This window comes from Cephus cinctus, unplaced genomic scaffold (genome assembly GCF_000341935.2).
Source record: "Cephus cinctus unplaced genomic scaffold, Ccin1 Ccin1_scaffold1303, whole genome shotgun sequence".
In the NCBI taxonomy this organism is placed as follows: domain Eukaryota; kingdom Metazoa; phylum Arthropoda; class Insecta; order Hymenoptera; family Cephidae; genus Cephus; species Cephus cinctus.
Genome location: NW_014333733.1, coordinates 473,112 through 486,919, shown reverse-complemented (window position 1 = coordinate 486,919; position 13,808 = coordinate 473,112). Strand labels below are relative to the sequence as shown.

The following is a 13,808-nucleotide window of genomic DNA, read 5'->3' as shown; positions in this document are numbered from 1 at the left end:
TTACAGGGAGCGTCAACGATATCCTGAAATGCGAGCAATTGCCGTGCACTGATCAGCCTGCTGCTTTTCTGATGTAGTATTTTTTTAATATATCATCGCCAATTTTTGATGACCATGCCGTCCTTCTCTGGTCAGAATTTTTCGGAAACTTGAATCGTCATATTATCCCCGGAAGGGCATCCCAAAACATAGCAAGCTCGAACACCATTACGAAGTTTCTGCAAGCAACATCAATTTAAATTAGATAACTCTACGCAACAGGCCCACAAAAGAACCCTTCCCATGTCCCCCTACCATAAATCTATGATTATTTCAACTCACCCCTTCTTCACCACATCAAAACTGGATCACATGTTCACTTTTAACGGAATAAATAATTAAAACGTGAATTTACACCATATTTTTCAAAACTTACTCGCGATTTACTGAAATTTCCTACGACGCGTCACTTTACTGCATATAGTACTGGACTGTTCACTGTTGATTTATCATTCACATTTATTCACGAAAGAAAGTGTGACGTAGTGCGTCTCGAAGACATCTCTTTCTATACTCTTTATCCTTTACCTTCTTTTACGAAAATAAGTGTGACGTAGTGCGTCGCGAAACGTCTTTTTCTATACTCTTTATCATTCACATTTATTCACGAAAGAAAGTGTGACGTAGTGCGTCTCGAAGACATCTCTTTCTATACTCTTTATCCTTTACCTTCTTTTACGAAAATAAGTGTGACGTAGTGCGTCGCGAAACGTCTTTTTCTATACTCTTTATCATTCACATTTATTCACGAAAGAAAGTGTGACGTAGTGCGTCTCGAAGACATCTCTTTCTATACTCTTTATCCTTTACCTTCTTTTACGAAAATAAGTGTGACGTAGTGCGTCGCGAAACGTCTTTTTCTATACTCTTTATCATTCACATTTATTCACGAAAGAAAGTGTGACGTAGTGCGTCTCGAAGACATCTCTTTCTATACTCTTTATCCTTTACCTTCTTTTACGAAAATAAGTGTGACGTAGTGCGTCGCGAAACGTCTTTTTCTATACTCTTTATCATTCACATTTATTCACGAAAGAAAGTGTGACGTAGTGCGTCTCGAAGACATCTCTTTCTATACTCTTTATCCTTTACCTTCTTTTACGAAAATAAGTGTGACGTAGTGCGTCGCGAAACGTCTTTTTCTATACTCTTTATCATTCACATTTATTCACGAAAGAAAGTGTGACGTAGTGCGTCTCGAAGACATCTCTTTCTATACTCTTTATCCTTTACCTTCTTTTACGAAAATAAGTGTGACGTAGTGCGTCGCGAAACGTCTTTTTCTATACTCTTTATCATTCACATTTATTCACGAAAGAAAGTGTGACGTAGTGCGTCTCGAAGACATCTCTTTCTATACTCTTTATCCTTTACCTTCTTTTACGAAAATAAGTGTGACGTAGTGCGTCGCGAAACGTCTTTTTCTATACTCTTTATCATTCACATTTATTCACGAAAGAAAGTGTGACGTAGTGCGTCTCGAAGACATCTCTTTCTATACTCTTTATCCTTTACCTTCTTTTACGAAAATAAGTGTGACGTAGTGCGTCGCGAAACGTCTTTTTCTATACTCTTTATCATTCACATTTATTCACGAAAGAAAGTGTGACGTAGTGCGTCTCGAAGACATCTCTTTCTATACTCTTTATCCTTTACCTTCTTTTACGAAAATAAGTGTGACGTAGTGCGTCGCGAAACGTCTTTTTCTATACTCTTTATCATTCACATTTATTCACGAAAGAAAGTGTGACGTAGTGCGTCTCGAAGACATCTCTTTCTATACTCTTTATCCTTTACCTTCTTTTACGAAAATAAGTGTGACGTAGTGCGTCGCGAAACGTCTTTTTCTATACTCTTTATCATTCACATTTATTCACGAAAGAAAGTGTGACGTAGTGCGTCTCGAAGACATCTCTTTCTATACTCTTTATCCTTTACCTTCTTTTACGAAAATAAGTGTGACGTAGTGCGTCGCGAAACGTCTTTTTCTATACTCTTTATCATTCACATTTATTCACGAAAGAAAGTGTGACGTAGTGCGTCTCGAAGACATCTCTTTCTATACTCTTTATCCTTTACCTTCTTTTACGAAAATAAGTGTGACGTAGTGCGTCGCGAAACGTCTTTTTCTATACTCTTTATCATTCACATTTATTCACGAAAGAAAGTGTGACGTAGTGCGTCTCGAAGACATCTCTTTCTATACTCTTTATCCTTTACCTTCTTTTACGAAAATAAGTGTGACGTAGTGCGTCGCGAAACGTCTTTTTCTATACTCTTTATCATTCACATTTATTCACGAAAGAAAGTGTGACGTAGTGCGTCTCGAAGACATCTCTTTCTATACTCTTTATCCTTTACCTTCTTTTACGAAAATAAGTGTGACGTAGTGCGTCGCGAAACGTCTTTTTCTATACTCTTTATCATTCACATTTATTCACGAAAGAAAGTGTGACGTAGTGCGTCTCGAAGACATCTCTTTCTATACTCTTTATCCTTTACCTTCTTTTACGAAAATAAGTGTGACGTAGTGCGTCGCGAAACGTCTTTTTCTATACTCTTTATCATTCACATTTATTCACGAAAGAAAGTGTGACGTAGTGCGTCTCGAAGACATCTCTTTCTATACTCTTTATCCTTTACCTTCTTTTACGAAAATAAGTGTGACGTAGTGCGTCGCGAAACGTCTTTTTCTATACTCTTTATCATTCACATTTATTCACGAAAGAAAGTGTGACGTAGTGCGTCTCGAAGACATCTCTTTCTATACTCTTTATCCTTTACCTTCTTTTACGAAAATAAGTGTGACGTAGTGCGTCGCGAAACGTCTTTTTCTATACTCTTTATCATTCACATTTATTCACGAAAGAAAGTGTGACGTAGTGCGTCTCGAAGACATCTCTTTCTATACTCTTTATCCTTTACCTTCTTTTACGAAAATAAGTGTGACGTAGTGCGTCGCGAAACGTCTTTTTCTATACTCTTTATCATTCACATTTATTCACGAAAGAAAGTGTGACGTAGTGCGTCTCGAAGACATCTCTTTCTATACTCTTTATCCTTTACCTTCTTTTACGAAAATAAGTGTGACGTAGTGCGTCGCGAAACGTCTTTTTCTATACTCTTTATCATTCACATTTATTCACGAAAGAAAGTGTGACGTAGTGCGTCTCGAAGACATCTCTTTCTATACTCTTTATCCTTTACCTTCTTTTACGAAAATAAGTGTGACGTAGTGCGTCGCGAAACGTCTTTTTCTATACTCTTTATCATTCACATTTATTCACGAAAGAAAGTGTGACGTAGTGCGTCTCGAAGACATCTCTTTCTATACTCTTTATCCTTTACCTTCTTTTACGAAAATAAGTGTGACGTAGTGCGTCGCGAAACGTCTTTTTCTATACTCTTTATCATTCACATTTATTCACGAAAGAAAGTGTGACGTAGTGCGTCTCGAAGACATCTCTTTCTATACTCTTTATCCTTTACCTTCTTTTACGAAAATAAGTGTGACGTAGTGCGTCGCGAAACGTCTTTTTCTATACTCTTTATCATTCACATTTATTCACGAAAGAAAGTGTGACGTAGTGCGTCTCGAAGACATCTCTTTCTATACTCTTTATCCTTTACCTTCTTTTACGAAAATAAGTGTGACGTAGTGCGTCGCGAAACGTCTTTTTCTATACTCTTTATCATTCACATTTATTCACGAAAGAAAGTGTGACGTAGTGCGTCTCGAAGACATCTCTTTCTATACTCTTTATCCTTTACCTTCTTTTACGAAAATAAGTGTGACGTAGTGCGTCGCGAAACGTCTTTTTCTATACTCTTTATCATTCACATTTATTCACGAAAGAAAGTGTGACGTAGTGCGTCTCGAAGACATCTCTTTCTATACTCTTTATCCTTTACCTTCTTTTACGAAAATAAGTGTGACGTAGTGCGTCGCGAAACGTCTTTTTCTATACTCTTTATCATTCACATTTATTCACGAAAGAAAGTGTGACGTAGTGCGTCTCGAAGACATCTCTTTCTATACTCTTTATCCTTTACCTTCTTTTACGAAAATAAGTGTGACGTAGTGCGTCGCGAAACGTCTTTTTCTATACTCTTTATCATTCACATTTATTCACGAAAGAAAGTGTGACGTAGTGCGTCTCGAAGACATCTCTTTCTATACTCTTTATCCTTTACCTTCTTTTACGAAAATAAGTGTGACGTAGTGCGTCGCGAAACGTCTTTTTCTATACTCTTTATCGTTCACCTTTATTTACGAAAAAAAGGGTGACGTAGTGAATTGATATGTTTCAATAAGTGCGTCTCGAAGACATCTCTTTCTATACTTTAAATCCTTTACCTTCTTTTACGGAAAAAATTGTGACGTTGTGCGGCGCGAAACGTCTTTTTCTATACTCTTTATCATTCACATTTATTTACGAAAGAAAGTGTGACGTAGTGCGTCGTGAAACGTCTTTTTCTATACTCTTTATCATTCACATTTATTTACGAAAGAAAGTGTGACGTAGTGCGTCGTGAAACGTCTTTTTCTATACTCTTTATCATTCACATTTATTCACGAAAGAAAGTGGGACGTAGTGCGTCGCGAAACGTCTCTTTCTATACTTTAAATCCTTTACCTTCTTTTACGGAAAAAATTGTGACGTTGTGCGTCGCGAAACGTCTCTTTCTACACTCTTTATCCTGTACTTTCATTTACGAAAAAAAGTGTGACGTAGTGCGTCGCGAAACGTCTCTTTCTACACTCTTTATCCTGTACTTTCATTTACGAAAAAAAGTGTGACGTAGTGCGTCGCGAAACGTCTCTTTCTACACTCTTTATCCTGTACTTTCATTTACGAAAAAAAGTGTGACGTAGTGCGTCGCGAAACGTCTCTTTCTACACTCTTTATCCTGTACTTTCATTTACGAAAAAAAGTAGTGCGTCTCGAAGACATCTCTTTCTATACTCTTTATCCTTTACCTTCTTTTACGAAAATAAGTGTGACGAAGTGAATTGATACGTTTGAATAAGTGTGTCGCGAATACATCTCTTTCTATACATTTTATTCTTTACATTTATTTACGAAAAAAAGTGTGACGTAGTGAATTGATACGTTTGAAAAGGTGCGTCGCGAAGACATCTCTTTCTATCTGTATTTCGCTACGGTATAGAAAGTTCTCGCTCGTGTAGTTCTCGCGTTTCTATCGCGATATCCAGGAAATTCTATGGATTTCTCGTGCGTGTTCCGGACGCGTAGTGCTGTGACCTAGTGAAGTGCCCACCCGAGTGTCCTCTGGATACGGTTCTCTGCCTTCTCGGATTAGCTGCACCAGCTCCGGTGAGTACTCCCAATTTATTAATTATATAAGGAAAATGTCAAAAGTCAAGGTTAGAGCCACGTACAAGGAATCCCCGTTCTTGAATTCTGAAAATACGCGACATTTCACTTTCGGCGGGCTGTATCTCGCAAACGGTTGGATCTATGGCTTTCTCGTTGAAATTTTTAAAGATCTCTCAGTGCAGAAACTCATAATGGTCCATAAAAGGGGCTGGCAGAGATCGAATTGCCATAGGGCCACGTACATGGAATATCCGGTCTTCGAAATTTCACCTTCAGCGGGCTGTATCGCGCAAACGGTTAGATCTATGGCTTTCTCGTTGAAATTTTTAAAGATATCTTAAAGCGGAAACTTAGAATGGTCCATAGAAGAGGTTGGTACAGATCAAATTGCAATAGGGTCAGGTTCAAGAAAACCCTGTTCTTGATTACAAGTTATAGGATGTGTTACGTTACGGAAATTTGTTTCCAGGGTTAGAGTTTTCTTCACGTTTCGTATAATTTGGAGTCGCTTAAGATCATTTCCACGAGACATTTTCGTTCAATTTCGTACGATTTTTTCTTACCTTACTATCGCTTCCCTATTAATCCGATTCGGAAGAATATATTCTCTAGTACACCTCCATTACATCCCGTCGTTTGCATCCTCACCGTTTTTTTGTAAAATTCAAGATAAGTACGTAACAAGTGCAGCGTTTAGACACCAGTTTTTCGAGTTTTTCAAAGAAGTTTCGTTTGCGAACCTTTCCTATTAGTGCCATTCGAAATAGTATAGTCTCGAATACATCTGCATTTTGTTCCATCGTTTCCACCCTCACAGTTTCTTTTAAAATACAGGGTAAGTCAAGAATTAATGTTAAAACCTATTAGGAACTGTAGAACTCTTTGAGAATTATTGAAAAAACATGAAAACATGAAACATTTTAAAGAGATTTTTAAAAGAGTGCGGTACTGGAGATCCACACGCGTGTAGCGCCTCAGTTTTTGGGAAATTCGTATTTTAACGATGTTACATAGTAGAACTATTGTTAAAACCTATCAGAGACTGTAGAATTCCTCGAGAACTATTGAAAAAGCTTTTTGATGAATCATTTTCCAAAAACTAAGGTGCTAAACGGGTATGAAGAGTTGGCACCGCAATTTCTTAAGAATGTGTCAAGAATTGGCTTTTTCAATAGTTCTCGAGGAGTTCTATAGTTCCTGGTATCTTTTGACAATAGTTCTGGTACGCAACTTTGGTCAAATATCTATTGAATATATTGGTGGCATCGTACGCTTCAGTGCTGGCAGGCATGAGTTGCTGGCTTTTGTCATATTAAACTTACCAAGCATACACTATACGCTCGAATTCAGGTTGCAAAGAAAAAAAATATTTAGGCTATATTCAATGAGCTGCCACGGGTTACTTTAGGGACTTACGATGAGTAGCGAAGGACCTCTGCCTGCCAAGCTACACGTTCGTGATCGCGGTCAGCTCGGCTACGACAGGATCCGCGTTATCAACGGAGGCGATGATCACAAAACTCTACTTCCGGACTCGCCGCTGTGATTCAGCGCCATGCTTTTAGTATCGCCTGAAATCGTAGCGTTATGGATATCCCTACTTATCTCTGGCTTAAAACTTTCGCCTTGTGCATCTCCCTACTCATCTCTGAAACGGGTATAGAAGCAAGGAGCGAGCCGCCAACCAATCGAGTGGCTCGTAACAGACAATCAATTACTTTTGACGCCATCTACATCGGTCGATAACTTTCCGCTCGAGCCTAGTAAGCATATTACGTCACACACTGCGTTCCCGGGACCCTGGTTCGAATTCCTATTCGCTAGGCAGCAACACAAACGAACGAATCAGAGTCTTCGGGATGAATTCTGGTGAGAACCAGCCCACTGGTTTGTAACAGGAAGCTCTGCAGATGGCGGTAACGTATCAAGGCTCGCTTTTCACCAGGAGAGACTTGCCACCTCTTAGATTGATCCATCGCGTGTGTTTTATACCATCCAATTGTGTATGGATTGACGCGGACAAAAGTACGCATTACGCACGTTATCTGTGAAATCGAAGCAGTAAAGTGAAATTTTCGAAGGAATTAGAAGTTTAATGGGAAATTTCGTGGCCGTGAGGAAATACAAGTCGTAGCAGTATCCAACGCTTGCTGCCCCCCCCCCCACCTTGTCCCTCATTTTCTGTCTTACATTCCCCGCGCCACTCTGTCTCTTTTTTTTCTTTCTTTTTTCTCCGTTTCCCTCTTTGACGCTGAGTGTGTACAGCGAAGAACTCGTTTCGGGCGTACCGTTGCTCGCACTACTACTCGTTAAGTTTCATACTTTGCTGGCATTATGATGTATACGGTGAGCGTTATAATAGTGTATAATAGCATATTGATCCCCATTGCTTATTCCCCGATATTCAGACATATTTTTCAATATCAATAAACGTGACTGAACTAGGAGATAAATTACACGATATTACACAACTACTACGTTACAGGGTACTACCGCTTCTCAGGACACGCGTTTCAGTGACAAAGAAAAAAAGCTTCTTAAACAGATGAAGTTTGGGGATTCGTTAACTCAGAAGGTATGATACAGAAATTTTAATTAAACACAGAATAGCTGACTCTCTTGTGTATGTACATTTTTGCTTTTACAATAGGTGGATATGAGCAAAGTAAAACTAGATGTCATCAAGCCATGGATCACCACAAAGATAACTCAAATTTTGGGCATGGAGGATGATGTTGTAGTTGAATTTGTGTACAATCAACTGGAAGAGAAGGTAAGAACTTATTTATTTACTAAACGCTTATTAGATGTATCGAGTGTCACTAGAATTAAGTCAAGTATGATACAAATATTGAAATCAAAAGGTGTCAAGTGGCTTTTTCCCCTCATGATAGGAAATTACAATATGTACATGTTATTTTAGCACTAAATATTATACAAGTTGCAAATCTTTTCACGCAAAATTGCATACGATCTATCCCCATTATTGGATAATGCAAATGCCATATATTTTATTACATACATACCTAGTTATTCCATGCACACCCCTCTCCATCAAATATCCAATCTCTACAAAAGAACTGCATAGCTGATCGACTGCTAATATTTACCTTCTATGTAAGCTATTTCTTATCACATATCTTTGAATTCCCCGTTAGTATAAGTAGAGACCGTTGGTGGGGCTCAACCCTTTTGTCCAAATGGCATTCGGATGTGCTCCTCTCTCTCTCGACATCCGATTGGCCGTCTACTTTCTATCAGCCGTCAACCCTAGTCAGTCAACGGCTATCTCGGCGCCGAATGCTGCCATCTTAGAACTTCAGTCAACTTCCGTACCTTCATCGACGCCTGGGAAGGAGCTTGCTCTTACCACAATCGCCGCTACATTTCGCCTCACGTCGCTTCGCTGCCTTCGTATACACAGTACCATCGGCAACGACAACAGGGTACTTTTACCCAAGCACCCTAGACCTTGGATGAGGTCCATCTCCGCCTTCGTCTGCGCTATACCGATGCGCTCTATCTCCCCCCGCCCCCCTCTCTCTCTCACACACATTTAAAGGACCAGCCACACACGAACAAGGAGCTGCCTTGGATAAAGCTTCCTAGAAATCGAGAGCTCGGCACTGCAATGCAGAGTTGACTTGGCGAACGGTACTTCGTACTACTACCCCGAAATCGCAAAGGAACAACAGCAACGAGGGTTGCCGTGACTGTTTTATGCAGTATCGTATGCCTCGCGACTGCTATATCATCACATCACAGTTCGATTGCCTCTTGCTCGGCGGTACGCTCTGAGTTCTACGCTGCAGCAGCAACAACCGGTCCCGCATCGTCAGCTGTCTGCCTATTGACATTGAGGAACCGAATGAGCCATTCCTAGTGCCAGGAGATACGCCGCCACCGGCAACCCTTCCATATATCAGCCCGCGATCGGCGGCAACGGATGTAATTTTACACGCATTCAAAGCGACAATATCGCTACGACAGGTTGGTGGCTTCGCGTTTCTTCCCTTTCACGTTAATCCCTTATTTTTCAGAGTACAATCTCGCGTCTCCTAATCTATACTTTAAATATTTATTATTCTAGGATCAGCCGCCATTTTGCAAAATTCTCTAGGACCGTTTTAGTGACTCATCTGCAAGTCATCTTACCAATTCTTTGTTTTCTCCTTAGGTGTTTTGACTGCTTCTTTCGTGACATCTCGCTATACCTGCTGACGGTACCACCAATGTATATGACAATTTTTTTAGCGTATCAAACAACCGGGTGGTAAGATGCACAGTTAGAGTATTACAGTTAAATTGATCTGCTTTTTCGAGGGGGAAAAGCAGTTTGTTATAAAAAAAAATACATACAGATTCAAAGAGACACGCGTATATCGGTGCGTACACGTATTTCTCCGTTATCCACGGCCAGAGAATTAAATTTTTGCATGTAGCAGGAATTGCTAGTTCCAACTGTTTATAATAGACCTTTGCTTCAGACGTACGCAAAAGAATTCAAATAGACCGCGCGATATTTTTTCTTTTTTCTTTTTTTCTCTTACAGTTTCCTGATCCACGAAAGATGCAGATCAACCTGACGGGTTTTCTAAATGGCAGAAACGCTCGGTCATTTATGGGCGAACTTTGGGATCTATTGGTGTCCGCACAAGAAAGCGTTACGGGTATTCCGGAAGCTTTTTTGCAACAAAAGAAGGACCAGATTAAAAAACGTTTGGTAATTATTCGTTAATCACCGTGTTGCCTTATGGCAAAGTGCAAACTACCGAAACATGAGATATAGTACGTTTATGTAACTAAGTCAAATAAAAAATTAGGAGGAGCAGGAGAAGCTGCAGGCTTCATTGGCCGAAAAGGAAAAGGAGAAGGAGCGTGAGAAAGATAAGGATGAAACGGAGACCAAAGTGAAGAAGGAGGATAAAGAACGTGCTTCATCCAAGGAGCGGACAAATAGCAGTAGGAGAGACCGAAGTCGGGATCGGGATCGTGATCGTGATCGTGATCGTGATCGAGACAGGTGCGTTCTAATTATTTATTCTCGTTAATATCGAATTAATCAATGGTGCATAAACGTCAAGTTTGTTAATGTAAAAATTTGTATTGCATTTAACAGAATTAAGAGAAGCAGGTCGAGGGATCGTCATAGAGATCGTGATCGTTCTACTCGTAAATTACGAAGATCTGATTCACGTTCGCCGCCATGTAGCAAGGCTGTCGTTAAAGATAACGGAAAGGAGGCATCTGAAACAAAAGTCGAACGTGAAGATTCACCACAGGCTGAAAATGCAATTCCCTTGATGCCCATGAAAACTAAACCGTGAGTGTATCTGTATTTACGAAACTCGTTCTGCAGTTAACGATAATATTTTATGTTGCTTTTGAAATTGTAGTGAGGCCGCAGTTGCTATATCACGACTTCAAGCCAAATTGATGAGCATTGCGGATGGGAAAAAGAAAAACAATCGTTCACCCTCGTCGGAAATACCGGAAAAGTTATCGCAAAAATCACGCTCGAAATCTCCTGTAAATCGTTCCAAAAAGTCTCGCTCAAAATCTCCCATTTCAAGACAACAACGGAGGTCTCGATCGCCACTGCCGAGTATATCTAAGTCGAGAACGAGACGATCGAGATCCAAGTCCAAAATTAAAAGACTGTCAACATCCAAATCCCAAGATAGGTCCAGAAGAAGTAAGTCTAAGTCTCCCAGAGGAAGAAGATCACAATCGAAATCACCTTCTCGTTCCAAAAGATCAAGATCGAGGAGTGGAGACAGAGAGAAATCGCGAAAAACGAGGTCAGATTCGAGTGATTCGAGATCATCGAAGTCTACGTCAAAGTCACCTGGAAAACGACGAAAGAGCAGTAGTACTGATGGAAATCGAAAACGAGATGACACTAGCTCGAGCAGTAGCTCAGACTCAGAAAGAGATAAGGGAGGAGCAAAGGACAAAAACGATTTTGAAATAAAAAAGAAAAAAGATGGCGTCCAGGCGAAGAGATCGTACCGAAAGACGAACAAAGATGACAGCGGCAGCGACAGTGATTCTAGCCGTGAGCGAAAGCCGACCACTAAGAGACGAAGTATTTCCCCAAGGAAAGATCGAGACAGATCGAGAGAGAGAGATAGATCGCGTGACAGAACCAACAGAAGGTAGGAAAGGGAAAATCGCATTTACTCGTATAGCCGACGATTCGTCGCGCATCATCCTCTAACTCGGCTGCATAATTTTTATGTTTTGTAGAAGGTCATCCTTGGAAAAAGAACGGGAAAGAAGACGCGAACGTGATCGTGATCGTGATCGTGATCGTGATCGTGAACGCGATAGAGAGCGAGAGAGATTAGATAGATATAGCGGTGGTCGCGGAATGAGACCGCCGTCGGTACGAAGGGCACCCAGCAGACGTAGGTATGTGAATCGAAAGATGCACATATTATAATGCGTATTAAACGATTCTCAAATAATAATTGAAATATACTTTGCTTAGAAGTCCACCCCGCAGGAGCCCAGCACAACGGTATCGACGTAGATCACCTAGCCCTGGTGACCGACGTAGAAGACGGTCCCTTGAACGGAGGCGTCGATCATCGGAGAGACGCGAACGACGCAAGTCGATCGAACGTCGCGATAGCAAACATTCACCGGAAGTCCGAGAGCGTTCAAACAGGTACGACAGATCATCATCTCGCGACAGGTCTGCCAGACAAGCGCGTTCCAGAGACCGTAAAAGAGATAAGGAACGTAGATCCAAGTCAAAGGAGCAAAAATCATCGATTGAACGCTCAAACCGAGATGGCAAGCGATCTCCCGATAGAGCCAAGGATATCATGAGCGAACGAACTACGGAGAAGAAAGCTGCCGCTGAAGAAAAAAATAAAAAATCTAGGGAAATGGAACCGCGAAAAGAATTGCGCAACGGAAGGTCTAAGTCAACTAGCTCGGAAAGTAGCGAGAGTGGCTCCTCTACCGATGAGGAGCGACCATCCAGGTGAGTGAAAAGCGATCGAAAATTCAACTTTTTCGGCCGCGAATCAGATTGATTTCTCTTGGTTCTAAACAACGAGCATTAGACATCTTGATTATGAATTTTGGCCAGCACATTCAACATTTGCTTGTAGAAAATCAGCCGAGCCCAAGATGTCACAGAATCTGGAGAAACGAGAACGAGCTCTTCCTCCTCCTCCTCCTCCTCCGCTTCCTCCCCCTCCTCCTCCACCTCCTCTTCCTCATACCGAGGAGAAGAGAAAGGAGAAGGAGAGACTAGTTAAGGAAGATTCTGGAAAACGTACGGAAAAGGAACCTACCAAGAAGCTGGATGCTACTTCGAGTGCATCAAAGAAATCTGATTCCATCGTTTCTCCGAAAAAACTTCCAGCTTCCGCACCTCCTCCTGCTAGGCACAGGGTAACATATTCTCTTCGTTATGAGTAACGCAATAACTTTCTATTCTCAATAATTTTCACCTAATATTTACGATTACTTTTCTTTCTGCTTGCTGACAATACTTTGTAGTTCTCCAAGAGTTTGTCCCGCACTCCGTCACCTTTCAAAAAGACAGAGGACATCGTTACAGCAACGCCGTTATCAACAATATCAACGACCACAACCGTGACGATGGTTTTGAAACCGAAACAACAGTTCTCTAAGTACGTTCATTGGAAGATCAATTAACGTTAGTTTCAAACTACCATTAACTAGTCGTTGCTGTTGTCCGTTTAGATTAGACGCCAAGGAGGAATCCCCGAAGTCGACGGAACCGACACACACTTCGGGAGATGCCTACCAGTCTAAAAAGGACGAGAGATCCCGTCAGCCGAATAAGGTCTTACTCATTGAAGAAAGAAAATTGAGTCAAAAATTACCAGATTCTGTACCAGCATTTAAAAGAAAAACACTCGATGATTCCGGTAGTAAAAGGACTAAACGTGAAAAACGAGAAGCCTCATCCGACTCTGAAGACAGCAGCGAAGGTAAATGTATGGCGCTCGAGTAGAAATCGCGTCTCTCATTAGAGATCCCGATAACTGACCACTTGACTGGTACGTGCGTGGTCAAGCATACCCTGGTCTTAAACCGGCAAGCGTGCGCTATTGGGCGTCAATAGTGCAAGCTTAACGCGCTATTCCGTGCATACCAGTCAAGTGTGTAATCCTCATATTTATGACGTAATTCTATGATTCCAGCAGCTAGGAAAAAACAGCAAAAGAAAAATGAAAAATTGAGAAGGTCACGCAAGGGATCTAGCGAGGAGGAAAAATCAGAAAAAAGTAAAGTCGTATCTAGTTCAGATTCGGATAACGATTGCAGACAACAGCATACAGAGAAAAACAAAAAAATCAGAGACTCCAGTCACGCCACCGGTAGGTAACCCCCACTGTATTCCCACCGCCGCTGCCCCTGACACAACTCGCAAAAATATCA

General features: G+C 41.0%; 1 protein-coding gene across 8 annotated transcripts in view; it reads left to right on the top strand.

Moving 5' to 3' along the window:
* Positions 1–7,293: 7,293 nt before the first annotated feature.
* Positions 7,294–13,808, top strand: part of LOC107272847 (serine/arginine repetitive matrix protein 1) — an 8,181-nt gene continuing 1,666 nt past the window's right edge. For 2 of the 8 annotated variants that reach the window (XM_015750407.2, XM_015750406.2), the window contains exons 1-13: positions 7,294–7,727; positions 7,867–7,956; positions 8,032–8,154; positions 9,934–10,104; positions 10,205–10,404; positions 10,501–10,704; positions 10,778–11,539; positions 11,631–11,795; positions 11,875–12,375; positions 12,506–12,791; positions 12,900–13,033; positions 13,086–13,357; positions 13,571–13,747. In XM_015750407.2, the coding sequence (XP_015605893.1) occupies positions 7,716–7,727; positions 7,867–7,956; positions 8,032–8,154; positions 9,934–10,104; positions 10,205–10,404; positions 10,501–10,704; positions 10,778–11,539; positions 11,631–11,795; positions 11,875–12,375; positions 12,506–12,791; positions 12,900–13,033; positions 13,086–13,357; positions 13,571–13,747 (3,097 nt within the window). In that variant the 5' untranslated portion in view covers positions 7,294–7,715. Of the gene's footprint in view, positions 7,728–7,866; positions 7,957–8,031; positions 8,155–8,545; positions 9,372–9,471; positions 10,105–10,204; positions 10,405–10,500; positions 10,705–10,777; positions 11,540–11,630; positions 11,796–11,874; positions 12,376–12,505; positions 12,792–12,899; positions 13,034–13,085; positions 13,358–13,570; positions 13,748–13,808 lie in introns of those variants that run through there. The other 6 variants (XM_015750402.2, XM_015750403.2, XM_015750405.2 and 3 more) reach the window with 6 other exon arrangements.